This window comes from Pelodiscus sinensis, chromosome 19 (genome assembly GCF_049634645.1).
Source record: "Pelodiscus sinensis isolate JC-2024 chromosome 19, ASM4963464v1, whole genome shotgun sequence".
Taxonomy (NCBI): domain Eukaryota; kingdom Metazoa; phylum Chordata; order Testudines; family Trionychidae; genus Pelodiscus; species Pelodiscus sinensis.
Window position 1 is genome coordinate 3,619,289 of NC_134729.1, and position 25,078 is coordinate 3,644,366.

Below are 25,078 nucleotides of genomic sequence, written 5' to 3' on the forward strand. Positions count from 1 at the left end.
TTGGCTGTGATTCCGGGCAATGGGAGCAGCGAGGAAAACTTCCAGGCAAGCGATTTCCTGTGCTGCCATTACCCCACTTGGGGGGGGGGGGTAGGAGGAGTGACTGTGCAGAGCCACTTCCTTCTCCTGCAAGCTAGATCAGGCCCACGAGGCTCCTCCCCTCACAGCGGGAAGCTGGTGCTGCAACCCCACGGAGGGGGGCTGCGAGGCTGAAGCACCAGCGCAGGCTGCTTGCTGCAGGGGAGATGATCCCTGAGCCTGCAGATCATGCTTTGAGAACCACTGGGCTGGAGAATTTCAGCCAGTGACTGATGCACCGAATCCCCTAACAGGTGTTTGAGTAACACCTGACTTCCAGAAAGCAGCCCATTCTTGATTTGAAAACCCCCAAGAGTTTCCCTTTGGAGTTTGTTCCAAGAGCCCGTCGCCCTCCCTGTTAAAAACCTGAGCCTTGTTGTATCTCCCGTGAATCTGGCCATTGGTGCTTGCTCTCCCCTGCGGTATCTGGGATTTCGTCTGTAGGCACGCACCCATGATCAACAGATTCAGCCTTCAGTGCTGTTCCTCTCCCTTGAGCTGCGGAAAAGCCCCACACAGAGAAAATGAGCTGGCGGCAAGTGGAAATGGTGCTGCTGCCCACGGGATGCTCGTCAGTTGGGCCTGTGTCCTGCAGGCTGGCTTAACTTCACTTTTGGGAGCTGTCCTGTTGAAACGGGGCTGAAGTTAGCGCTTAATGCACCCGTGATGTGTAAGAACCTCCCGAGTTGAGAAATCAATATGATGCCGCAGGGATCTCATGTTTCGGCTCCAGGTGCAAGATTAGAGCTTTCTATAGAGAACGTTCTGCTTGTAGCTATGTACAGCACCTAGCGGGCCCTGGGCACAAATTGGAAGAGAGAATGATTTGATGGTCATGCATCCCTCTTCCAGGAATCTTAGGGAGGCTGTGTTTCCTACTGGACAGAGCACCAGACTGGGAATCTGGAGAAGAGGGTTCTGTTCTGTGGGGCAAGTTACGTCACTTTCCTGTGCCTCAGTTTCCCCCTCTTTTAAATGGGGACAACAGTAGTTGATCTCAAAGAGAGGCCAATGATGAGAGCTAGGGGTGGTTTTTTGTACGTGTAGACAAGCCTGCCCGACGGGATGGAAAAGGGGGCAATTGCCAGGGGGCCTTTAAAGGGCCTGGGGTCCCAGGCTGCCACCCACAGTACAGCAGGGGTAAAGCAGGCTTCCTGCCTGCCCTTGCCCCGCACTACTGGAAGCAGCCGCTCTGTCCCTGCAGCCCCTGGATGAGGGGTGTCGCCTTGCACTGCCTCCACCCCAAGTGCCAGCTACATGGCGCTCATTGGCCAGGAGCTGTGGCCTGTGGGTGTGGTGCCCACCGGCAGCAACACATGGACTCTGAAGACCCCTTCCCCCTGCTTCCTGGAGCTGCTGCCAAAGGAGTGTGCTGGTCGTTTTCAGGAGCTGCCCAAGGTAAGCACCGACCCCCCCACCCCCCGCACACTGACTCCTGCCCCAGTCCAGAACCTGCACCACCACCAGCACCTCAACTCCCTACCCCAGACTGGTGGTGGAGGGAGGAAGGGGCATGGAGTGAGAGGAAGAGGGAGGCCTCAGAGAAGGGGTGGGATTGGCTGGGGCAAGGGTCTTTTGGTTCTTAGACACTTGCTAACCCTACTGGGCAGGCACGTAGAGGCTGTGGCTTTGCTGGCAGCTCACTAGGCACCAGCCGGTACAGACGTAGCACCACCCAAACGTTAGGTGGGGGGCGGGCACGGCTTGTGTGTGTATGTAGGGGGGAATTGCTGTCCACAGGCCTGCCTGCAGAAATAAATGGTTCAGACATACTTCTGAAGTTGAAGGCTCCCCCTTTTTAGCCTGCTCTGGACCCCAGCATGGAGGGCTGGGCAAGACAGAAAGGTGTCAGGAAGATCCGGGTTGAGGGTGGTTTGCATTGGTTTAGCTGAAGATGGGGATGTAAATGGGTTCCGAGCCCTCTGCTCTCATGTCAGAGCTGGAGCATCTCCTGGGGGGGTTGCAACCATTCAGCTGCCGTGGGGTCAGCAGGTGCCCACGGAGGGGGACTGTGCCTGACAGTGGGGGGGCGGGGGCGGGGTGGGAGATGCAGTCTTCCTTAATTACAAACGGGGACAGAGTTGTCACCCAGCCCGGGCCCCCCAGCCCAGCTGAGACTGTGACCCCCATGGGCAGTGGGAGGGAGATAACCAGGGGGGAGCAGACTAAGCCCCAACCCGCTCCTGGACCCCCTCCCACCTACAGCCAGGAGGGGCTGAGACCGGCTCTAGGAGGTAAGGGGGCCACAGCAGGCTCCCTAGGGACCCCCTATCTGGGGGTGCAGGTCCTGGGGGGCATAGACAAGCCCCTGGGTGGGGGCAATATGGGGGTCCTTCAAAGCATGGAGTAAACCCTGGGGCAAAGTGGGGGGGCTATTCCTAGTGGGAGGGGCAGGGAACAGCCCCTGGCTGGGGGAAACCCTCTGGGAAAGGGGAGGGAGGAGCACGGAACAGCCCCTGGCTGGCGCTCCCTGTGCCGGGGGGAGGAGCACGGAACAGCTCCCCGTCCGGGGAGCAGCGTGGGAAGAGCTGGGAGGAGGCCGATGACCCCTGCCCCGGAAGTCCTCGCTCTCCCGGAAGCCGCCCCCCCGGCTCAGTGTCTCTCTTTCCGCCGCCATTTTGAACCCGGCTCCCTGCACAGTGAGTCCCGGCGCCGCCATCCGCCGCCATCCGCCCCGTGGCGGGCCCGGCCGGGGGAGCTGGGGTGGGGGCCACTCGGGGAGGGCCCGGCCCGTGGGGGGACGGAGCCTGGGGCCGGGCCCGGGGCCCGCTTCGGGGTCCAGCTACTGCCTGCTGCGAGGCCTCCCTGCGCCGGGGGGGGGGCGCTGACTGCTCCCTGCGCCGGGGGGGGGGCGGCGCCGGAAGCCCCCGGTACCTGGTGCATAGGGGTGTCCCCCCCAAGTAGGTCCGGGCGCCAATGGAAGCCCCCTTGGGGGGTGTCTTACCCTAGGTGGATCTGAGGGCCAGAGGAGGCCCCCCCATGGGGCATAGTGGCTCCCTCTCCCCAAGGGTGTGGGGGTAGAAGTTGGCCCTGGTTGGGAGGAAGGAGAGGGGTGGTATTTACCAGGTGGGGAGAGGAGAAGGGGGAAGTCATGTCCCTTTAGGAATGGGGGGGTGTCCATGTCTCTCCCCACTCCTCCCCTCTTCTTGTGGGGGTGCTCTGTTAGAATAGCGTTAGGGCTGTGAGGTGTAGAACCGGCTCCTAAGCGCTTTTGGGGCAGGCGGGGTCTGAGCCTCAAGTTTGAAGGCCTATGGCTGTCTGGAGCCCCCACAACTTCACATCCTGGATGTGGCTCAGCCCTTCATCCTGCCCAGCTAGATAAACCAGATCCCGAGTGCTGGACTGAACGTGTGGGATCATGTGACGAGACCCCACAACCAGAGGTATTGGCACTAAAGTTCAGAGGGTGCTTCTCACTATATAAAATTGTTCCAGTGCCCCTAGCCAAAGCTTTTGGGCCCTATCGTTTCCCCGTACTTCGTTCATCAGACAGGAAGAATTCCATCCTTGATTGCCACCAGCTTACCATGTGGCCTTTGACAAATCTCATCACCTTTCTATACCTGAAGTTTTCCACTGAAGTAGAGAAGGACACCCCTTTTTAAACTCCTGATGAGTAGTGAGAGCTGACTGAAGTCTGTAAAGAGCTGTTAGCCAGGTCAAAAGTGCTATGTATATAGGCCCAAAATTTATCCAGGCTCCTGAGTTGCATAGGAACATACAGGTTGCCAGTGTGTCTAGGAACTAAGGTCTTTATGTAGCCCTGTATTCTGTCTTTGACTGCAGCTGTTACTAGAAACTTTAGGAGAAGATATAAGAACTCCACAGCAAGCAGAGGAGGGATTATTTGGTGTGTCGTCCCCCCCCCAACAGGTGTTACTCAGATCTCTTAAATCTTGAAACACAAGATCATATAATTTTCCTTAATTATGTTGGTATTAATGGTTGGTAATTCTGGAATTTCTTAATATCGATATGAATAGCTAGTTTCATTTTGAATCTTGGTAAGTTCTTGGCCACTATGATCAGCATTGCAGACCTGTTGCTTCTGAAGAAGTGTGTAGAGAGTTTGCTTACTTGCTGGACATAGGAAATGCTCTGATACAAGGGTTTGGTAATGGGGAAGACCGCTTAGTTACAATTTCACAGTGAAATATTTACAGCTTCTCTCTTGCTTGCTTTACAAGTTGTATGGAATTCCTTCCTTGTAGCCACCCAAGAGTGCGTCTCTGGCTTTTCTGATTGTGGGAGAGACATTGACTATGCATGTCTTGGGATGTTTTTCCTCTTAGATCCTCAGCCCAGGGACCTTCTCTAATGATGGCTTCTGTTTTTCTTTCTTGCTCTCAGAAATGCCTGGTGAAGCGACAGAAACCGTCCCAGCCACAGAGCAGGAGCTGCCACAGCCACAGGCTGAGACAGGTTAGTGTTGATTTGCTTTATTAGACACCTTCCGAAAGGATCCTGAAACTCATCCAGCCTAAACTTCAAGAACAGGTGGAGCTAGTTTGTGGGGTGGGGAAACATGAATATTTTACCACTGGTGGCTTTTGGAAGTCTAGTGAAAAGCCTTGAAGAAGTAAGACTGAGTGTTGGCAATTTGACTGGGTTTCACTTGCTCACATGGATGAGTTAAGGGGGCTCTTTGAATGGAAATGGTGGTAGCATGCTTGAAGGGCAGTAAGGGGATCAGTCAGTACTGCTGCCCAGTGGTACAACCAAGGCATTGGCAGTGTGTGATGTGCAGAAGTACTAATTTTAAAACACCAGCCTGCTTTCATTTAACTGGCATTCTGACTTCCTGTGGTTACTAAGTGAAACCCAAGTGTTTGGCTCTCCACTGCTCTAACCAGGTGAAATGCTGGATGTTGGTTTCATTGCTTTCAGTGCGTTTTCTCTTTCTCTTCACCACACGTTGTTTGGCCACCTGCTGTTGCGCGAGGCAGAACTGTTTGTCCCACAGCCTCTCCACATGATTGGGTGTTTCTCACTCAGCGAGCTCAAAAAGTGCATCATGCCAGCAGTGATATAGGTTATTAAATATATGGTAACATTCAGAGTTGGACAAAGACGTCCCAGTTTATCCAGCTCTGCGTTACATGGCCTACAGAGGAGTTGCAAAAGCCTACTTGGTCGTAGCATGTTCTGTAAAATGCTGATTCCCTGCATCAAGGAACATCATCAGCTTGTGTGTCACATACTGTTGATACAGGTAACACCAGAGGTCCGTATAAGTGAAGATGATTAGAGAAATCTAATTTTTTTCAGCTTGTTTTCTCTGTGCCTGTGAGGGAAGTCTGCGTATAGTCCGTTTCATTCTGCCTGTATTACAAAACAGTGGGGGAGAAAAGAACATTTTAAAGCCATGGGCAAATGTAGCAGTAAATGTACAAAGAGTCATGGCATTCTAGTGCAGGTGTAGGACCTGAGATTTCTTTTAACTCCTTGCAACTGACTAGGTTTCAAGGTTACAGATTTTCTTCCAATGGGGTGGCTAAAAGTGGATACAGGGAGCCACATGATGCTTCATGACTCCAGCCAGAAAGTTGCTTCAGAGTTTGGCATTCACCAAGCTTGGTGAAACCCGGCTGATGAATGTGCTGAAAGAACGCCTGGCTGCCCTCTAGAGGGGGAGAGGAGTTGAACTGAAAGTTTGTGCAGCTTTTAAAAATAACCAACAGAACCCTGCTCGTGTTTTGCAGCATCTGTGACTTTAGTAATTTAGATTTTCAAACCCACTGTGTGTTGTGCTTCTCAGTTGTCTCCCGTGAAGGTTTTCTGGGTGCGGAGATCCAGTTAGCAAATAGGATGGCTTTGATTGCGGTGTTTCTGCTAGAGGGTCAGGGCATGCTGCATGGCTGTGGGACTGGGCCTGAGGCATGGGGGAGCCACTCAGTGCATGACTAGAAAATGGGATGAATTCTGCCCAAGGGCAGTGTGAGTTTGACTTGGGGACAACAAGAAAAATATGGACCATTTGATCAAAATGCTGCAGAAGGGAAAGAGTTTATGAAGGAAAATAACCCTGTGATTGCCCAATGGGGCTGCAAAAGTCCGGCTCTCAGCATGATGGTTAAATTGTGCTCGTTGATCTTGAGTCACGTCAGTTGCTCAATTTCACTAGCAGTATTGTTCATGCTGTCGGAATGCCTCGTGGAGGGTAGATGTGATCCCTATGGCAGGGTAACTTTGCAGACTGCATTTGTGCCTCTGGGTGAATACAGTGCTGCAGCATCTCAGGGCAGGGTTTTTCTCTAAGACTCCAAGGATAACTCACACTTTTTCCCCACTGTTGATTCTTCTCATCTCTTGGGTGTCTTACCATGCCATGGACTGTGTAAAGGTTGGTGGGTCTTGGTAGTAGGCGGTGTGTATTCAACAGCTGATGCTATTGCAGTAACTCCTCCTCCAGTCCCTGGGGAAGCAAGTCGAGCTCTCCCAGGGGTGGCAGCTGAGCAGACCAAAGCAGTTGCCACCAAGAGTCCTGAGGTGGCAGGCGAGGGTTCCCAGGCTGAGGCTGCTCTGGAGCCTTCAGGTAGGTCTCAAGTTGCTACAGAAGGTAGAATGGGGGGGATGAAGAGTTACCCTGTCTATAAAATAAAATCTGACTCATGTGGAGCGTTAGAAATACCAGCTCTGCATTGAGCAGCCTCTTCCGAGGCCAGGTGGGACCCGACAGGAGCTGCAGGTTAAAGGGCTGTGCTAACATACGATTACGACACTGAGAGTTTTATTCTCTGTGGGGATTTCATCGCACCTCTTGCCACCCAAGTGTGTCTCTGCTGGAGGTAGCTCAGCTTATGGAAAGAGCATAATGCAGTGCTGACGTCCGGCATTATGGGGCTCCATTTTCTCCCAATACAGCTGAGTTACTGTGAGCCGTCACCTCATGACTTTTTTCAACAAGTTTTTTGCAGCCTCTCGGAATTCTACTCCCCTGCAGGGTGGGCAGGGGATGGCCCCAGAGTTCAGTGGGGGGCGCTAGAGCTGGAGGTTGCATGGCAGTCATGTCTCAGTGACACTGCAGAGTAATGATGTCTGAGGCATCTCCAGTGAATGTGGAAGGATTGAGGCCTCGTGGAGACCGGAAAAAAAAAGTCACAGGGAGAGTAAAGAGGAATGCCCCCTGCTGCCTGGTTCATGTCCAGCTCAGCACCTTTCTGAGATGGGCTCCCCTTTGTTACCTTGGAGACACAGATAGTACCAGCTTCTGAATTAGGAAACCTTTCTGGGGATCATGTGATGAACTTTTCTTCCCCCTTGGTACAAGACTCCAATTTTAGACACTAGTCTGGGATCTGCCATGTTTTATCGCCCTACATTTCACTAGCACTTGAACCCAACTCCGGCTCACGTTCCTTGGGTGATGGCGTGTCTTTGGGGGCTCATCCCGCATGTGGGCCCTGATCCGAGGCATTGGCATGTGAGCAAGTAGTCCTTCCTCCACTGAGTGCAGGACTTGGCCTAGCTGTCTGGATCTCGGCGGCAGAGAAATTGGCACTAAACCCAATTTGGGAAAGGCTGAATCAGGGCAGTATGTGTGTAGCAAGCTTCTGCCCTAAGTCAGGTGACCTGTGCAAAAGTGGCTTTTGTACTTTTCTTCCTAAATTGGTGGCTGACTCATAAATGAGTCAGTCATTCATAACTGGATCATGGTTGCAGCTCTCAAAATGCCAGCATGTGGGATCTCCTCTCACCTGACTCAGAGCTTAGAGTTTGGCCCGATGTCTTAGTTAAGGAGATAAGAGGTAAGGGGAGTCTCCCGCCATGAGCAGGGAGGTGACTCACTCAGTTTATCATGCTGAGTGGGTTTACAGCTTCCCAAATGTCTGTCCCAGCACTGCAGCCTCTTTCTCTTCCCCTGTGAAAAGGCGGGTCAGTGGAGGCTGTAACCCCCTTGCTCCACACAGCCCTAGGGTTACTGCCATGCTGTATCCAAGCCTTGCATTCCGCATTAGTCAGCACTGCTCTGCTGGGAGAAGACTTGACCCTCTGGGGTGGGAGCCAGCAGGCTTATCCCTGGTTTAGTCTCACTTGTTCTGCCACCCACTTCCGGAGGTCTTAAGGGCTCAGTCTCGCTGCAGTTTGGGGCCAATCTAGCGCTCAAAGAAGCAAAGGTTGTGTGCAGTGCTGGCAGGCGCTGCCTGTCTTTGCTGTGCAGCTCTTCCAGTTCATCTAGCTCCTGGCAGGCAGCACCACCAGGATAACGCTGCCGTAGCTCTGTCATGGACCTTGCCCACACTCGCTCGCTCAGACTGTGGCCCAGCCTGGGCTTGAGCTCTGGTATCCACAGGTCAGAGGTGAGCGGCACTGTGTTCTTGCGAGACCTGGTTCGTCTTAGAAACGGAGTAGAACCTTCCTGCTTGCAGCCATTCCTGACTGGAAGGGCTTGTCAGGAGTAACCTTTTGCTCTTGCTTGTTTAGCTCCTGCTGTCCCTGCCGGTGCTCCCGCAGCCGCTGTTTCTGAGCCTGCGGTTCAAGCGTCAGGTATTCCACATACGCCCGTCCCTGCCGTGCGGCTCATTAACCTGTTTGCTGTGCTGATGGTCCCATTAACAAGAATGGGCAGGAGCTGGGAGAGCGAGGGTTCCTGGCTTCTCCCAGCACCGCCCCTGACTCATGCGGCCTGGGCGTGAGTCGCGTCCCTGCTGCGTGCCTCAGTTTCCTTGTGTGTAAAAGAAAACCTGCCTCCCAGGAGCACGCGAGGCCCTTAGTTGCATGTTTGTCAAGTACCGTGTGTGGACGGGGCTGTAGGAGTAGGGAGGGTTTGCTCCTAGGATCTGAGGGCTGCCTTCCCAGGATGGGAGGCATGTGAGAGCCCGGTGCATTGGGGTGATGAAACTGCAGCGTTCAGGCACTGCACGGCAGTCTGTGGTGTGTTCTCAGGCATCCCAAAGGCTGAGACGAACGGTGCTGACGAGCCCTGAGCGTGGCGTGCCCATGCTCTGCTCAGCTGAGATTGCATCGACTGCTTGCCAGCAGCCCGAGGGCCTGACCTAACCTGCCTTAAAAGCAGCCATTTGCTGCCAGCCTCCTCTTTAATGTGGGGGTGCAGCCGAAGCCTGGCACGTGATCCTGCCCTGTTGGGCTCCAGGTGGAGCCCTGCACGCTGGGGCCTGCCACCTGCAGACTACGCCTCCATATTAGCGGCGGGAGCCAAGCTTTGATGGACTCTGTGAAGCATGGTGGGGGGGGAATGTTACTTACCCCAGACTCCTTTGGGGAGCGTTTCCCCCCCAAAAGGGGGAGGGGGGAATTCAAGAGCCAGGCAAACTCCCCGCGGAATTGGGCTGCTGTATTTATGCCTTTCTCGGAGCCCAGGAGCATTTTACTGAAGCTGTGCACTGGAATACAAGATGATGCAGCTTTCTTCCCCAAAGTGCACCTGACAGATGCAGGCTGTGGATGGCAGCCAGCACTCTGGGCTAGGGGATTGCATGTGTGCCCCGAGGGGTAGGAGTGGGGGGGCTGGAGCTGGGCACTGGAGGAGAATTTTCCCTCGGGGTGGGGGTTCTCTGTGCTCATCCATTGATCCGTCTCCCTCTGGAGCGGGGGAAGGTTGAAGCATGTATGTGGGGAGCTCTTGGAGGCCTGGTCCACACTGCCCTGGCCATCGATCCGGCGATGTGAGTACTTGGCTCTATTGCCCAAGGTGTTTTCACTGCGGTGAGCTGATGGCAGACTCTCCCCTGCCTATGCCTCTCACTTTCCTGTGGACTCCGGTACCCCAGCCGAGCGCTCGACTGCCGATTTATTGTGTCTGTCCTGGACATGATACATCGGCCCCTGTGGAGCCAGCAGGTACCGTAGACATGAGCCGCCCACTGGCCCAGGTAATGGAACTGCAGCCCACACAGGACCTCGCTGCATAACTCGCCTTTCGCCCTCTGCTCCCTTTTTTGGTTCTCATTGGTGCCCTTTGTTTCTCTCTCTTTCCCAGCGCTAGCTCCTGCTGTTAACCCTGCCCAGCCCTGCCCTCCAAATGCCCCCACAGGCCTGGCTGCGTCCACAGAGCAGCCCCCTGCCCTCACCTTCCCATCTTCCTTAGCACTAGCTCCCCCTGCCTCCCCACCTGTGGTCCCAGCCCTAGTGCTCCCCACCTTTTCCGCTCCCTCGAAGCTCCCAGCGGCAGCTCTTGGCGTCCCAGTGGCCTTCGCCCCTCCCCCCGCTGCAGCCCCAGCTCTCGAGTCCCCAGCCGATTGTGCCTCTCCAGGCTCTCCTGCCCCTGCTGCTGCTTCCCCAGTTAGCCCAGCATCCCCTGTGGGCCCAGCCCTGGCCTCTTACTCTGTTACCCCGAACACGTCCCTGGCCCTTCTCAGCTCCCCCCTGGCCACGCCAGCCTCTCCCTGGTGCCCAGTTTTGACAACTCCTGTTTCTCCCCTGGCCCCCCTTGCTCCACCTGCAATCTCAGTCCCTACCTCTGCGGCCCCTCTCACATGCCCTGGGGCCTCAGCTTCTCCCGTGGTCCCTACTGCTGCCCCTCCGGCCCCAGCCTCTCTTCCAGATTTTCCTGTGGCTCCTGTCTCAGCCCCCTCCATGCCCCCTGGGATCCCTGTCTCTCCCTCAGGCCCTCTCTCCCCCCAAAAAACCCCAGCCTCTCCTCCAGCTCCTGCCTTGACCCCCTCTATGCCCCCTGCCTCTCCCCCAATGTCCCTCCCTGCCCCAGCTCCTGCCTTGACCCCCTCTACGCCCCCTGCCTCTCCCCCAACGTCCCTCCCTGCCCCAGCTCCTGCCTTGACCCCCTCTACACCCCCTGCCTCTCCCCCAATGTCCCTCCCTGCCCCAGCTCCTGCCTTGACCCCCTCTACACCCCCTGCCTCTCCCCCAATGTCCCTCCCTGCCCCAGCTCCTGCCTTGACCTCCTCTACACTCCCTGCCTCTCCCCCAATGTCCCTCCCTCCCCCAATGACCCCCACCTCTTCTACAGCTCCTGCTCTGACCCCCTCCACACCTCCTGCTTCTCTCCCAACCATCCTGCCTCCCCCAAAGACCCCATCCTCTCCCCCAACCTCCCTCCCTCCTCCAGTGACCCCAGCCTCTCCCCCAGCTCCTGCCCCAACCACCTCCACTCCTGAGACCCCAGTTTCTCCCCCTACCCCTCTTTCTCCCCCAAAGACCCCAGCCTCTCCTTCAGCCCCCTCTACACCTCCTGCCTCTCTCCCTCCCTCCAAGACCCTTGCCTCTCCTATAGCTTCTGCCCTGACCCCCTCTGTGCCTCCTGCCTTTCCCCCAACTTCCCTCTCTCCCCCAGCCTCTCCTTCAGCCCCCTCTATGCCTCCTGCCTCTCCCCCAACCCCCCTTTCTCTCCCGAAGAGCCCAGCCTCCTCCACTCCTCCTGCCTCTCCTCCAACCCCCCTCCCTTGCCCTGTGGCCCCAGCCTCTACTGCTGCTCCTGCCCCAACTCCCTCCACGCTTCCTGAGACCCCTGCCCCAGCCCCTCTCTCCCCCACGAAGTCCCCAGCAGCTCCTGCTCCAGCCCCCTCCACTCCTCCTCTGACCCCAGCCTCCAAATCAACCCCTCTTCCTTCCTCTTCCCCTTCGGCTCCTGCTCCAGCTGCTCTCCATCCCTTGGGGGCTCCCGTTTCTCCCAGTGTTACACCAGCTCTGCTGACTCCTGCGTCTCCACCAGCTCCCATCGCCCCTCCTGAGGCTGCAGTTTGTCCTGTGACTCCTGGCTCTCCCCTGGTTCCTCCCACTTGCCCCAGGGCTCCGGCTTCAGCCCCACTGGCCCCAGCCTCTCCCGCTTGCCCAGGTCTGGTGACCCCAGGCTCTCTGCCTGCCCCCAAGGCAGTAGCTGAGGTTGCTGCCCCTGACTCTGCTCCCACCCTCTCCCCTGAGCTCCTCCTTGCTCCCCAGAAACTCATTTCCTCACCTCTTGCTTCCACTGACCTCCCTGCCCCTCCCCTTGCTCCAGCCAGTTGCCAAACCCAGCCTGATGCCCCTGCACCTCTGCCCGCTGCCCTTGCTGAAGAGCTAACCGCCTGCCCCAGGCTCCCTAAGCCATCCCCGCCCTCCTCATCTGGTCCCGAGCCTGACCCGCCAGCCAGCCCCCCTGCCCCTGTCTGTGCTGCTACCCTCGACGATGATGAGCTGCCGCCTCTCATCCCTCCCGAGGGGCCTGCCAGGGAACTGCCTTTGCAGCCCATCCTTGAGGATCTCTCCTCTCCCAGACCCTCAGCGGCCCCTGCTGAGGCCCCAGCTGTTCTTCCTCCAGCCAAGCAACCTGCGCCGAAGAACAACAAGGGTATTTGCCGCCTCGGTTTGCTGTGTGCATGGCGTGTCAGCGGCTGCTCACCGAGTACTAACCCCGGGAGACTGTCGGGCATCGAAGCCCACCGCTCACTCTGGCGTGATTTGTTAGCCTAGCAAAGTAGCATCGGAAAGTCACGTGCCAGGCTGTGTAGGGAGGCCGAAATCCTCCCGCGCTGAGCCCCATGCGTTGGCCGGGGTGACGCCCCTTGGACGTGGCAACAGAATCCAGCTCACCACCTGCTCCCGTGTGGGGCACCAGCTTTTACAGTCGGTTCTCTGACGGAAGGGCCTCGAACGCACGCCGAGCACGGGGCTGCCTCGCAGAGGGGACGTTGGCCTCGGTGGCATCTGGACCCGCGTCACCAGAACCACGCGGGGCTTGAAAACCCAGTCGGCGCCTCCTGCTTGGGTGTTTCTCCCATGTCAGCTGTGTGTTCAGTCCGTTCCCCTCCTAACTCCCTGCTTCCCAGCAATCTTGTGGGGATTAGCTCAGAGATCACCAGCGACTTAGCGGCTATGTCTACACGGGCAGCTTCTTGTGCCAATACTTGCCTGCTGTCTACACTGTACACACATTTTTGCGCAAGTAAATGTACAGTCTAGCGTTGTAAGACAGGACTTCTTCCGGACAAGTTATTCCTCTCCCCATGAGGAATAAGCCCTCTTGCACAAGAGCTCTTCTACAAGAGGGCAGTGTAGACAGGCAACATGAATTTCTTGCACAAGAAGCCCCTATGGTTAAAATGGCCATCAGAGCTTTCTTGCACAAGAGAGCGTCCACACTGCCGTGGATGCTCTTGTGCAAAAGCACATGCCAGTGTAGACGCGCTCTTGTGGAAGACTTTTTGCACAAGAACTCTTCCGCAAAACAGTTCTTGCGCAAGAAGCTGCCACTGTAGACGTAGCCACTGTCAGTCTGCCTGTGAGTGGCCTTGGGCAGGTGCTGGGGTTACCCTGTTACTTCCCTGGGAGCAAGTTTTGTCGTGAAATGTGTCTCCGTGGCCTGTTTGCTGTGTGTCATTAGTGGTGGCCGCAGCCTGTCCTGTGCACACCCGAAACAAGCCGCATGCAGCATGTAGGGAGGGGCCGGAGGGCCCAGCTGAGGGAGTCAGTCTGGTTACCAAGCCTTGTGTCTGCTCCCAGCAAGACTGTGGCATATGGAAACCTCTGGTGTGGCTGGGTTTGTGCCCTAGCTGCTCTTAGTTTCTGAGCCAGGCGCTAGTAGACAAGAGGAGGGTTGAAACTCGCACTCCCCAGTCTGCTCGAGGGATCAAGTGTGGCACCGATAGATTCTGCTTCTTCACTCCTGCGCTGTCGGGCACGGTCCATGCTCGGCTGGCAAGCTCACGACACCCGCGGCTGTGGAGACTTGCATGGAGTGCCAACCGGAGTCTTACCCAAGCCCCAGCAGCTTCTGGGCAGGGCACAGATTTGCATTTCCTCTTCCTGCAAAGGCTCTGGGTTGAACGGTTTAATTGATGCCATCCCATCCCCTTTACTAGAGCTGGGCTGGGGCTGGCTTTGTGTGAAGATGCAAAGCAACCCTGGGAGCACAACATGAATCCTTTCCTGTTCCCCTCCCTGGGTCTGAGCTGCAGGCCCCTGCTTTGCTGTCACCCAAACAAACGGGGGGGGGGTTATGTCCCCACCCTTTCCCTAGGGCCCCGGTAACACCAGTTGTGCTTTACTGACTCGCTCGCCCAGTGTTGGCGAACCCGCTTTGATAAATGTGTATCATCTGCTCCTGCCTGAGGTAGGGATGTGAAATCCTGAATGAGCAGTAAACCGGTTAAACGTTAGGTCACCCTAGTGGTTAACCAGTTCACCAGCTAAGCAGGATCCCAGGCGGGGAACCGTTCCTCCAGCGGGCTGGCCCAGCAGCCGGTCACATCCCTAGCCTAACACATACTTCACTGCTGATGAAGAGAGGTTCAGACTTGGAGCCAGATCCTGAAAAAATGGAGTACTTGTGACTTCCACTGACTGTAGAGGAGATGGGAGGATGTGCGCAGAGCCCCAGGTCGGCCCTCTAATCAGGTGCAGACGCTTCTCCCTTGGGCTTCGTGATCTCTTGAGGTCCCTTCCAGTTCTGGTAGTCTGGGATTCTGATTCCCTATCCAAAATCCCGTGGCAGCTGTAGGGGTGTTGGCATATAGCTGGTTAAACGCTCATCCGTTAATCCAAACGACTGCACGCATGCACGCCCTTTGCTGCCTCTATCAGAGCAGCGGCTGGGGAGGCGGGAGCCACCTACCCCTATCCCCCGTGCTGTTATCTCTGTATCACAGGCAGCAGCACAGGAGGAGGCTGTCCACAGGGAGCTGCCCCTTTCCCCCCCACAGATAGGCAGCAGCACAGGATGGCAGGCAGGAACTGGTCTGTATGGGGAGCCAGTTTTTAAACTGGATCCCCTCCTGGACCAGCTCTGGTAGAGGCAGCAGTGCGGGATGGCAGGGGCTCCCCCGGCATGGAGCTAGGAACACACTGGCAGTCGGCCCCGCCCCCAGGGAGTATTTTAGGAACTGTGTAGTCAACACAATGTTTTGTGGTTACACGATTACTAAAATGGGCGTTATCTAATGTCCCATGGCAGCTGTATAGGCCTCGTGGATACCAGGAGCCGGGACTGACCCAGTCTGACTACGAGGCCTCTGTCTGCTGCTGCACAAAAGGCTATTCCTCCACCCTTTCAAGGCACTGGACTTCCAAAGCCTCCGTTACTACTGATCTGTGTTGTCCTTGAATGTGTGGCCATTTCTTTGTTATGCAGGAGGGATGGGGGAGGTGGGCAGGATCCCTCCTGTACCAGGCCTTGCATACATGTTCATTTTGGTGTGAGCTGGGGTAATGGAACAGCTTCTACCCTTCGGCATAACCAGACCCTAAACAGCCCCTTGGCAAAGGCTTTGCCGGAACAAGTCAGCTTCTCTGTCCCCTCCTGTTTCCACCAGACGTGCCTGCTACTCCCCCAGGTGTTCACGCTGGGATACGTGATGTATGTTTGTTTCCCTAGGGTCCGGCACAGAATCCGACAGTGACGAATCGGTGCCAGAACTCGAAGAACAAGATTCTACGCAGACCGCCACACAGCAAGCGCAGGTAAGGGGCCGGGTCCCTGCCGCCTACGTCACGCGGTGCATGTGGTGGGGGTGAGTCGCAGGATCCCCGGCTTCTGGACGTAAGAGAACCTGCTGTCTTCGCACCGTGTAGGGCCGCCATCCCTGGGCCCAAGCAGCCTCTTGCGGATGTGAAGATGCATCTCTCACTGTTACTCACAGACAAGGGGAGGGCCCTTGGGAATCCCTGTTCTCTCCTCCACCTAGACACAGTCCCTGGAGATCCCATCCCTGCTCACTCTCACTGCGGTGAACGCTGCTATTGGAAAGTCAGGAGGCTGAGCGGTTCTGTGCCTCCCTCCCCCCACACCGCGAGCTGGCCATGCCTCTCAAACCCTGCTTGTGGCATAATCTCCGTCCTGACCTCCTCCTCCCCTCCAGCGGGACAGAGGCACTATCTGACAGCTGCCCCTGCTCTTGGTTCCTGAGGCCTGTATCCTTGGCTTTCCTAAGGCCCCCCTTGTTCTCTGTCCCTGCAGCTCGCAGCAGCAGCTGAAATCGATGAAGAACCAGTTAGCAAAGCAAAACAGAGTCGGAGTGAAAAGAAAGCACGGAAGGTAGGAGAAGATGGCCGGTGGGTGCCTCCCCCTGGGGAGTCAGCCAGCACAGCTGGCGAGAGATTGGGCTCCTTCAATTGAGCCCTGTCGTGCCCAGCACGATGCTGCTTGTCTGATTCAAGGCCTCCTGATGCCCTGTACTGGCAAGGCTGGCACAGAGCTGAGTGGGCACTTGTGTGACCCTCTGCCTTTCTAATCCTACGACCCCAAGGGATTCCCTGGCCTAATGGTAGAAAGAACCATGCCCTGTGCACAGGCCATCCCAGAATCCAGCCGAGGGAGGGACGCTCATTTCACAGGAGAAATCGGCAGTTGAGTTGAGTTAGGGCTACATACTTTGCAAGGACGGTCCAGTGATTGCTGGGTGGCCATCCCGGAATCATTCCCCCATCTTTTTCCCCCTTCCCACGCTCTAACAGTGGCATAGCTCACAAATCTCTCAAGTCTGCCTGTTTCTCTGAATCCTTTTCATGACGCCAATTTGTCGTGTGATGGTTCTTACGATATATTTTTAGATTCAGAAGCGCAGGACAAAGCTCATCACCTAATTAACCATCTTGTTAGTCTTTAAAGTGCTGCATAGTCCTGTCTTTTGTTTCAGGACAAACCAGTGAGAGATTTTTAAACATAACTACTTTCCTATTTTATTAAAAATTCGAGCAATTACAATAACCAAAGAACTTTGCAAATAAAAGGGTCAATACAATTGCCATAAGCAATGCAAGACACATATCACAGCACAGATCACAGTTCAGGCTTCAGCTATGATTCGTTATAGGCTAACTTATTACTATGCAATGTAATCTTATATACTATAGATTTTTAAAAGGGTTAACCTAAGATACCCAAAACTAGCTATACTAAAATATTCAAGCCTAATGCACTTACAGTTCACCCTTGATCCCCAACAATCCCCAGACAAGAGGTCACAGTCTCATTCCTTCCCGCATGCTGAGACGTCCTAGACATCCTGTGGATGAACAGGCCAAGAACTTCTGGTTACGTGAACAGAGTTTGCAGGTCCTCTCTGTTCCTCCCTCCCAAAGCACCTGTGTGCAGAAGCATCCTTTATACAAGCGAGACTCGGTTACCACACCTTGATCCAGCCGTACATGCTTCTTTATTCCAACACCCTTAGATACGCTACTCACTTTACTTAACGTTATTTGTTCAGTCTTTATGCCATTATCCTAAGTTGTTTTACCCCTTTTACAGTTAGCACTTTTGTAAAATACATTGTCGCCCCCTATTTCAATAGCCCACGTCATAATCATTTTGGAAATTTTGATCATGCTTGTTTTTAATGGTATACACTTTTAATGATTTCAGCAGTTTAAGCAACTTATTAGTAGACCTCGCCCAATGACTAAGAGCACAAACGTAGCCATTTCAGCACTTTAAGCAGTTTACGGTCAAGCCTTTACCCTGTGACTAAGGGCAAAAGGTTATATTTCCACACACAGTAAAAACTGTGTTATCCAGCACGCTCGAGGATTAGGGCATTCCGGTTATCTAAACGTTCCGGTTCTCTAAAAATTCTGGTTCTGAGGGTCCCATCAACCGAGGAAAAACCAATGGACAATAATGGTAAAACTCATGTTTTTAATATTGGTAGTTTTGTAGTGTGAGGCAGTTGGTCTCACATTTCTATTTTGAGTTAAAGGTGATTAGTACTTCTTAAATAAAAAATTGTTAAGCCAATCATGGTAAACCAAGTCAGGCCTGTGCGCATGAAGATGTGACAGTACTGTGGCTGGGGGCAATGCCGGTTAACAAAGTTTTCTGGTTAACAGAGTGCAGGATAACAAAGGTTTCACTGTACTTGCTTCAGGCTGAGACCCGCCTACATGCTTGCTAGCATCAGACTTAACAGGGCCTTGCTTCTTAGCCAGAACTACTGTCAAATCAGAGAAGCCTGGGCAGACTCCTCCACGGTGGGGTCCCCAGCTCATACAGCAAGATGGTGGCATAGCTGGCACTGAGTTCTCTCCGCTCTGCCTCTGGCTGTGAGGGTTCTCGCAGCAGGAACGTCGGAGGTTTCTTTGCGGGATGTCCTGAGCCGATGAGCCCTCGTCTCAATGAGTTTTTTCTCCTTTGCTTTTAAGGCAATGTCCAAACTGGGTCTTCGCCAGGTCACAGGTGTAACCCGAGTCACCATCCGGAAATCCAAGAACATCCTCTTCGTCATCACGAAGCCAGACGTGTACAAAAGCCCAGCATCAGACACTTACATCGTCTTCGGCGAGGCCAAGGTGAGCTGACCCAGCTCTTCCCACCTCTTTTGCAGTTCTGTGGCATCGCACTTCAGACAGAACTGTTCCTAGATCGCCGCTTCCCCGCTGAGGGGTGGGTGGGCTTTGAATCCTTTCTGCAGGCTGGTTTCTCTTATCTCTTCTACGCAGCGAGTAGCAGGAGAGCCTTGCTGACCCTAAAGGCCTTGGGTGTCTGAGTCTCCCAGTCCGGCTTTCTTTGGGGGTCCCTTTGAAATGGCAGCCGGTTCACCCGTGTCTCACTGTGCTCTGTTTCTCCCATCCCCAGATCGAAGATCTGTCCCAGCAGGCGCAGCTGGCGGCCGCCGAGAAATTTAAAGTGCAAGGAGAAGCTGTCTCAAACATTCAGGAAAACACGCAGACTCCCACCGTACAGGAGGAGAGCGAAGAAGAGGAGGTACGTTGCCTCCAGGGCCCGGTCGCATCATTGGCGGGGCTGAGACGGAAGGCCATGGTCAGGACGAAGGGACTCTTGCCTTCATGCACCCCTGTGGTTAATGGAATGTGCTAGCTGTTAGGCCTCTTGCCCACCTCTGGCAGGCGTCCAGCACCCCGTTGTGAAGCGAGTTGTGGTGAGGGTCTCGGCCCATTTCTAGCAGGACAGATGCCACCTCGCCCAAAGCATCAAACACACTGATCTTCTGGTCAGCCTGGCAGAGGGCAGGCCCTGGACATTTATTGTCCTCCGCTGTGGAGCAGGCATGTCTCACCAACACTGTTATAGTCCCCAGGGTCCTGTCTGTAGGACCATTCCCATTCACGGCATCTGAGCCCATTTGCCCCTGGACTGTGCTGGAGACGCTGAGACGTGGCACCTGGGGATTCCCTGGCCCTTCCTCCACCTCCCTGCCCTAAGGTAGAAAGAAGAAACTTGCCCTGAGCACTGGTCATCCCAGAATCCCCTCCTGCCAGGCTGTCTGCACCTTTTTTCTGAAGCAGCTGGAGCTGGCCACTGTCGGAGAACAGGGAACCACGGCAGACTGGCTCAGACTTCCCTGTGCTCGCGGGAAGCAGCCATCTCCTCAGTCTGCAAGCAGGGAAATCCGATCCTGACTCCCGCTGCGGCGTGGAATGGATTGCGGCTGGCCCCAAAGGGACGGGGCAATCCCTACCTGCGTGGCACAGAGCGATGTGTGCCGTCGGCTGGGAGACAACCCTGCTCTCTTCTCGCTTAGGTTGACGAGACCGGCGTTGAGGTGAAGGACATCGAGCTGGTCATGTCTCAGGCGAACGTGTCCCGGGCAAAGGCTGTCCGTGCCCTGAAGAACAACAGTAACGATATTGTAAATGCCATTATGGTGAGTGGCCCCCCGGAACGGAGTTCCCAGGCAGCTGAGCGAGCCCAAAACTTGGGAAGTAGAAGTTACAGTGAGGAGTGAATCCTCCCTGGAGGGGAAGAACTGGGCACGCTCATTTCACTGCTGATGTGTGGGGACGCTTAATGATCAGTTACCCTGAGGGCATATCCCGATTTACCCCCTCCTCTCTTCTCGACTTGTCCACGCTGCATCATTCTGTCAGTTTCGCTATCTGTATTGTCCCTCATTGGGAACAGGGCAAAATAACAGGCCCAATGGCTCACAACTATCTGCAGAATAGATGGCCCCCTGCCTCCTCCCCTGTCGCCCACCTCTGTGTGTATCGCACAGCTCTCTGGCCTCGGAGCAGCCATAACAGCCTTCCCCAAGGCTGCTTGGCCCTGCTTAGCCGATAAACAGTCTGATGCTCATGCTGCTCTTTTGCTTCTGCATCAGCATGCCAGAGGAGGCTGGAACTTGGTGAAATCTCTGGGAAATTTCAGATCCGCCCCCCAGCGATAGTATCCAACCTTTCTCTCTCTTTCTCTCTCTCTAGGAATTGACGATGTAGCCGACAGAAGGGAGGAACCGTTTGGTTTTTCAGAGAAGAGTAAAATGCAGCTAAATTTAACATTTGTACTATTTCTATCGATAAATAAACGTTGTGGCTTATTGTCGGTGAAACCTTTTATTTTTGATTTTGGTTTTCCCTGAGGTCACGAGGTATAAACACTGATCACAGATAGGATCCCAGCCCTGATATGATCTCTCCCTTGCTGCTCCCAGGGAAGCTCATCTTCTAATTCTGGTATTTTGTTCCTCTTTGTGAAGATCCACCAGCCTATAGGAAGCAACAAAGGACTCAGACGCTAGCATAGTGTCAGGGAAACTGCAGGCTGCATGTGGCCTATTGGTTCTATGTATGGCGCAAAAGACATTTTATGTACTGTTGCCCATGCGCAGGGTTGCTGGAGTCCGCTGGTTTACGTCCACCTAGTTTTCTTCCTACCGATGTTACCAAAGTGACACGCAAGTAAAGCCAGGGCATATGAAGTAAGGCATATGAACTGCATGCCCACTGTCTAAAGTTCAGTCTCAAATTCTGATGCTCAGAAGTTAGAAAATCTGAGAAGCCTCATTTCCCTCCCAGGGGGGATGCAAGGTGGCCCCCTCTAGATTTCAAGTGTCTAGTCCACTCCAACTTTCAATGACTGCAATGTCAACATAATCCTGAGTGAGGCCTAAAAATCATGACATCTTTATAAAAAGAAACCATGTTCTTTTGATCTGCCTTCTGGTTGATGAGGCTTTCGTTATATTCACTTCATGGGTCTGAAATTTTCTCTGCTTGCAGATCTCAAAGTGCTTTACAGACGAGGTATCATCCTCAAAATGGAGCACAGAGAGGAATGTGCCTTGCCCAAATTCACCCAGCAAGCCAGCGGCCTCTCTCAAGCTACAGTGTTTGTGTTGTATGGTGCCAGGAGAGAGAAGCCCTTGGGATCTCCTGATTTCAGTACTTTTGAGTTTTTGGAAATACCCTCAAAAATCATAAGAGTTGGCAATTCTGTGCTCTGCTGGCAGATGTTCCACTACTTCCTTGGATTGGCAGCGTTGGGAAGGTTTTCTTGGTGTTCTTATTTGCACCCTGTCGTGTAACTCCAAGGGTAGAGTCACTGCCGGTACTTGCTTTCCTGCCATTTTAAAGTCCTGCTTCACGAGAGCTTTAACGGCATTGTTGTGTCCTGTCACGAAAAAGACATGTCTCCGATTGCTGCTGTCATTTCCCAGGCCTATAAGCAAACCTGTCCTTGACCAGAAAGTTGAGTGTGCTCCAGAGGGAGGTTCAACCAGCAGGGAGTGGAAAGGAACCGATGCCCAATGAAATCGTAAGTGTCATGAAAATGGGCAGGGTGCCACTGCTTAGTAACACTTTTTCCCCTGTGCAATAAAAACTAGGCTGTGGAACAACTCATTAAAACTGATTTCGCTACACTGCGGAGAATACAGTCACTAAGGAACCCCAAATGACATCAGCACGAGCTGCTAGCTGGAAGCCCCGCACTACAGATATTGCTATTAGTCACAATCTGTGTAAATCCAAGCCGGCAGAGTTCCGAGTCTCCTACAGGAAGCCTTTGGGGGCTGCAGTAAGATAGAGCTGAGAGGACCAATGCTGGAGTGAGAGTTTCTGCAAACAGGGTTTGATCATTTTAGCTCTGAGAAGTGATAGGCTACTTTCAAATCCTAGGACTCCAGTAGGCTGCATTCAGGGGCTGGTAATTGAGAGTAGGAGTGGAGTAAAACCTGAAAAGAGCTCTTCCAGTGTTGTGTGGTTCAAACCACACGACATCTAGGCTTTGTCTACACCAGGCTTCTTGCGCAAGAACAGCCCTTCTTGTGCAAAAACTTGCAGAGCATCTACACTGCACGCGTGTGCTTGTGCAAGTAAATTTACAGTAAGGGTTCAGAACAGAGGGCTTCTTGTGCAAGAGTTATTCCTCTCCCCACAAGGAATAAGAGCTCTTGCACGAGACAGTAGTGTGGACAGGCAACAGGTTTCTTGCGTAAGAAACCCCTATGGCTAAAATGGCCATCAGAGCCTTCTTGCACAAGAGAGCATCCACACTGCCATGGATGCTCTTGTGCAAAAGCACATCTCTTGTACAAAAGCGCATGGCAGTTCTTGCGCAAGAAGCCTGCAGTGTAGACCTAGCCCCAGGGTACATCTACACTACAACACTGTTTCAAAATAACTAGCGCTATTCCAAAATAGCTTAGTCCACGTCTACACAGCAGGCAGTTACTTGGAAAGTGTGTCAAAATATTGTCAAGCTGGAGGACTTCCTACTCTCCTGTAACCTTCATTGTACAAGGAATAAGGAAAGTTGGAGGAAAAGTGCTCTATTTTGAAGGAAGTGCTGTGTTATTTCGAAATAAGCTATTTTGAAATAAGTATGCCATTGACACAGCTCAATTTGTGTAGTTTATTCCGAGTTAAGCCTTACAGTGTAGACTCACATCCAGAGTCCCATTTAATGTGAGGTAGAGCTGATTTTTGGGAACTATTCTAATCCACCAGATGTTGCTCCAAGCCTGTAGATCAGGGGAGTCCAAACTTTTTTCAAAGAGGGCCAGATTTGATGAAGTGAACATGCGTGAGGGCCGACCATTTTGCCTGACATTCTTTGAACCATTAAAATTAAATGCAAATTAACTATTTTATGCAAAGTTTATTGCAAACGGCATACTTTTCATTTCGTCACATGGATGACAAATCTAAACAGGTGTTAAATCACTCTGCCTTTCATATCTGAAGGCCAGATGGAAAAAAAATCCAGGAAGCTGAAAAATGTCAGGAACATTGTAAAGTACATAATATATTATTGGTAATAAAGGTTGTCTGTCAACTTTTAAGTTCAAAAAATATGAACAGGAACATAACACCAAGTATCCATGTTGTGTCCAAATATATTTATAACTGATTTAGACCAACTGACATTAACTGAGATTTTACAATGTATTCATCTCAATACATATGGATTCGTTGGGGGCCTTAAAAGATAGATATTGCCAAATTACCTGTGGGGCCGTATTAAACCGGAACACGGGCCGCAATTGGCCCGCGGGCCGGACTTTGGACATGCCTGCTGTAGATGCATGAATAGGGCTTAATTACTGATTTGACTGCTCTCTCAGAATGGTAGCGTATTACCTTGCTTCGCTCCTTGGATATCGTCCTGTTTCAAAAACGCAGCTTTATCCAGTGGAAAGGTCAATGAACTCGGCTTCTCTCACTGTTTTGGAACAAGGGAATCTGGGTTAATGCGGTTGTTAAGGCTTTCTAAACACATGCGCACCCCCACTGCAATGTGGGTGCCTTCTTGCTATCTCCTGGACAACTCTGGTGAGTTTAGAAGTTTAGTTTATTGGCAGAATTTGATATTTATTTTGTCATAATTTTGATGAGTCTTTATTTGTACAAAATGTAATCTAAATGTTTACAATTGAAGGATTCTATAGTAGGTTATGAACCAACAATAATTATAACAAGTTCCCAAGCAGCCTTTGGCTAGGCCTGTCTTAACATTTTCAATTTAATATGTGTGCATATTTTTTCATGATTGTGTGTGTATAGGGAAATTGACATTTACTGACATTTACCAATAAACATCCAATTCTTCTAACCCTGTTATTTAATGCTCCAAAAAGACTGTAGCGGAGGAGATGACTTTATAAATACATAGCAAAACATGTGCATGGCTATTTTCTTCATGAACCAGTGGCTCTGCTCCTTATTTTATAATGAGGTTTTTTTTGCTTGTAATATTAATCACTCTATTCCTCTGGCTGTAGAGAGTTGGTTTCTTTCTTGGGGATACAATGCGTTGTGAGAGTAGGTTCCAATGCAAATATTGCTCCCTGCATAGATGTCAGGCCTTCCAGCACTGTTATCTCAAAACAGAAGAGGCTCTGAGCCAGTTACTTCTGACAGACACTGTATTTTCCTGGAAATAGGTCTGGATGAGCAGTGCTCTGGCTCCAAAGGCATTCAGGAGATTATATATTCCTGCTCTTAAGAACATAAGAATGGCCATTCTGGCTGAAGCTAAAGGTCTGTCTGCCCAGTCTCCTGTCTTGTGAAAGTGGCCAATTCCAGGTGCCCCAGAGAGATCAAGCAGTCAAAAAGTGACCCATCTTCTGTCTCACATTCCTAGCTTCTGGCAAACAGATGTTGGGGCACCCTCCCTGCCCATCCTGGCTAATAGCCATTGATGGACTTATCCATTAATTTATCTAGTTATTTTTGGACAATATTATAATCTCAAAGTCTTCACAGCATCCTTTGGCAAGGAGTTCCACAGGTTGGCTGGGTGTTGTGTGAAGAAATGCTTCCTTTGGTTTGTTTTACACCTGCTGTCTGTTAATTTAATTGGGTGACCACCTAAATTCACTGGGTGACCTCTTTGCCAATGGGTCTCAAAGCAGGTTCACAGGAAGAAGGGAGTGTCCCTTTAGGGCAGCAGACAGATGGGGGGGGGGGTTCATTCTCCTGCACCCTGCCTTTCCCTGAGCCACTTTAGGCCCCAATCCCAGGGGCCTTTGTAGTGTGCCCCAAGTTCTCTAGGTGCTCCCCATTTTCCTCCTCCCTCTGGTTTGAGGGTCCCACTTCCCTCCCCTTCCAGTGGGCAACAGCAGGGTCCAAGAAAACTACATGGCCCAGCATCCTTCACTCTCGTTCCCATGGCAACCATGGGCCCGGGAACTGTGGTCACACCCTGTGGCAACAGCGGGAAACCGGGACAAGCATCAGCGCACGCGCCACACGTGGGACGGGGCAAGTCGGAGCCGATGGGGCGGCGATGCGCCTGCGCGCTGAAAAGATGGGAGACGCGCCTGCGCGCTCGGAGGGAGGCCGCCCTGGGCACGCGCGTGGAAGGCCGAGAGCCTCGAGGCGGTTGGGGCGCATGCGCTCTGCGGCCGGTAGGGCCCAAGCGCGCTGAGGG

The 25,078-nt window shown here is 53.1% G+C and overlaps 1 protein-coding gene across 6 annotated transcripts; it reads left to right on the forward strand.

Annotated features, from left to right (window-relative positions):
• The first annotated feature begins 2,571 nt into the window (after positions 1–2,571).
• NACA (nascent polypeptide associated complex subunit alpha) lies at positions 2,572–20,255 on the forward strand. Of its 6 annotated transcripts, XM_075901852.1 has the most exons (11): positions 2,572–2,717; positions 4,429–4,500; positions 6,476–6,613; positions 8,503–8,565; positions 10,019–12,322; positions 15,344–15,429; positions 15,926–16,003; positions 18,109–18,255; positions 18,542–18,670; positions 19,449–19,571; positions 20,128–20,255. In XM_075901852.1, exons 1-11 carry the CDS (start codon positions 2,621–2,623, stop codon positions 20,140–20,142), a joined length of 3,252 nt encoding a protein of 1,083 aa, XP_075757967.1. In that variant the 5' UTR covers positions 2,572–2,620; the 3' UTR covers positions 20,143–20,255. The 6 variants fall into 6 exon arrangements, with proteins under 6 accessions (XP_075757967.1, XP_075757968.1, XP_075757969.1 ...); XM_075901853.1 differs by lacking the exon at positions 6,476–6,613 and having other exon boundaries at positions 2,573–2,717; XM_075901854.1 differs by lacking the exon at positions 10,019–12,322 and having other exon boundaries at positions 2,603–2,717.
• The last annotated feature ends 4,823 nt before the right edge of the window (positions 20,256–25,078 follow it).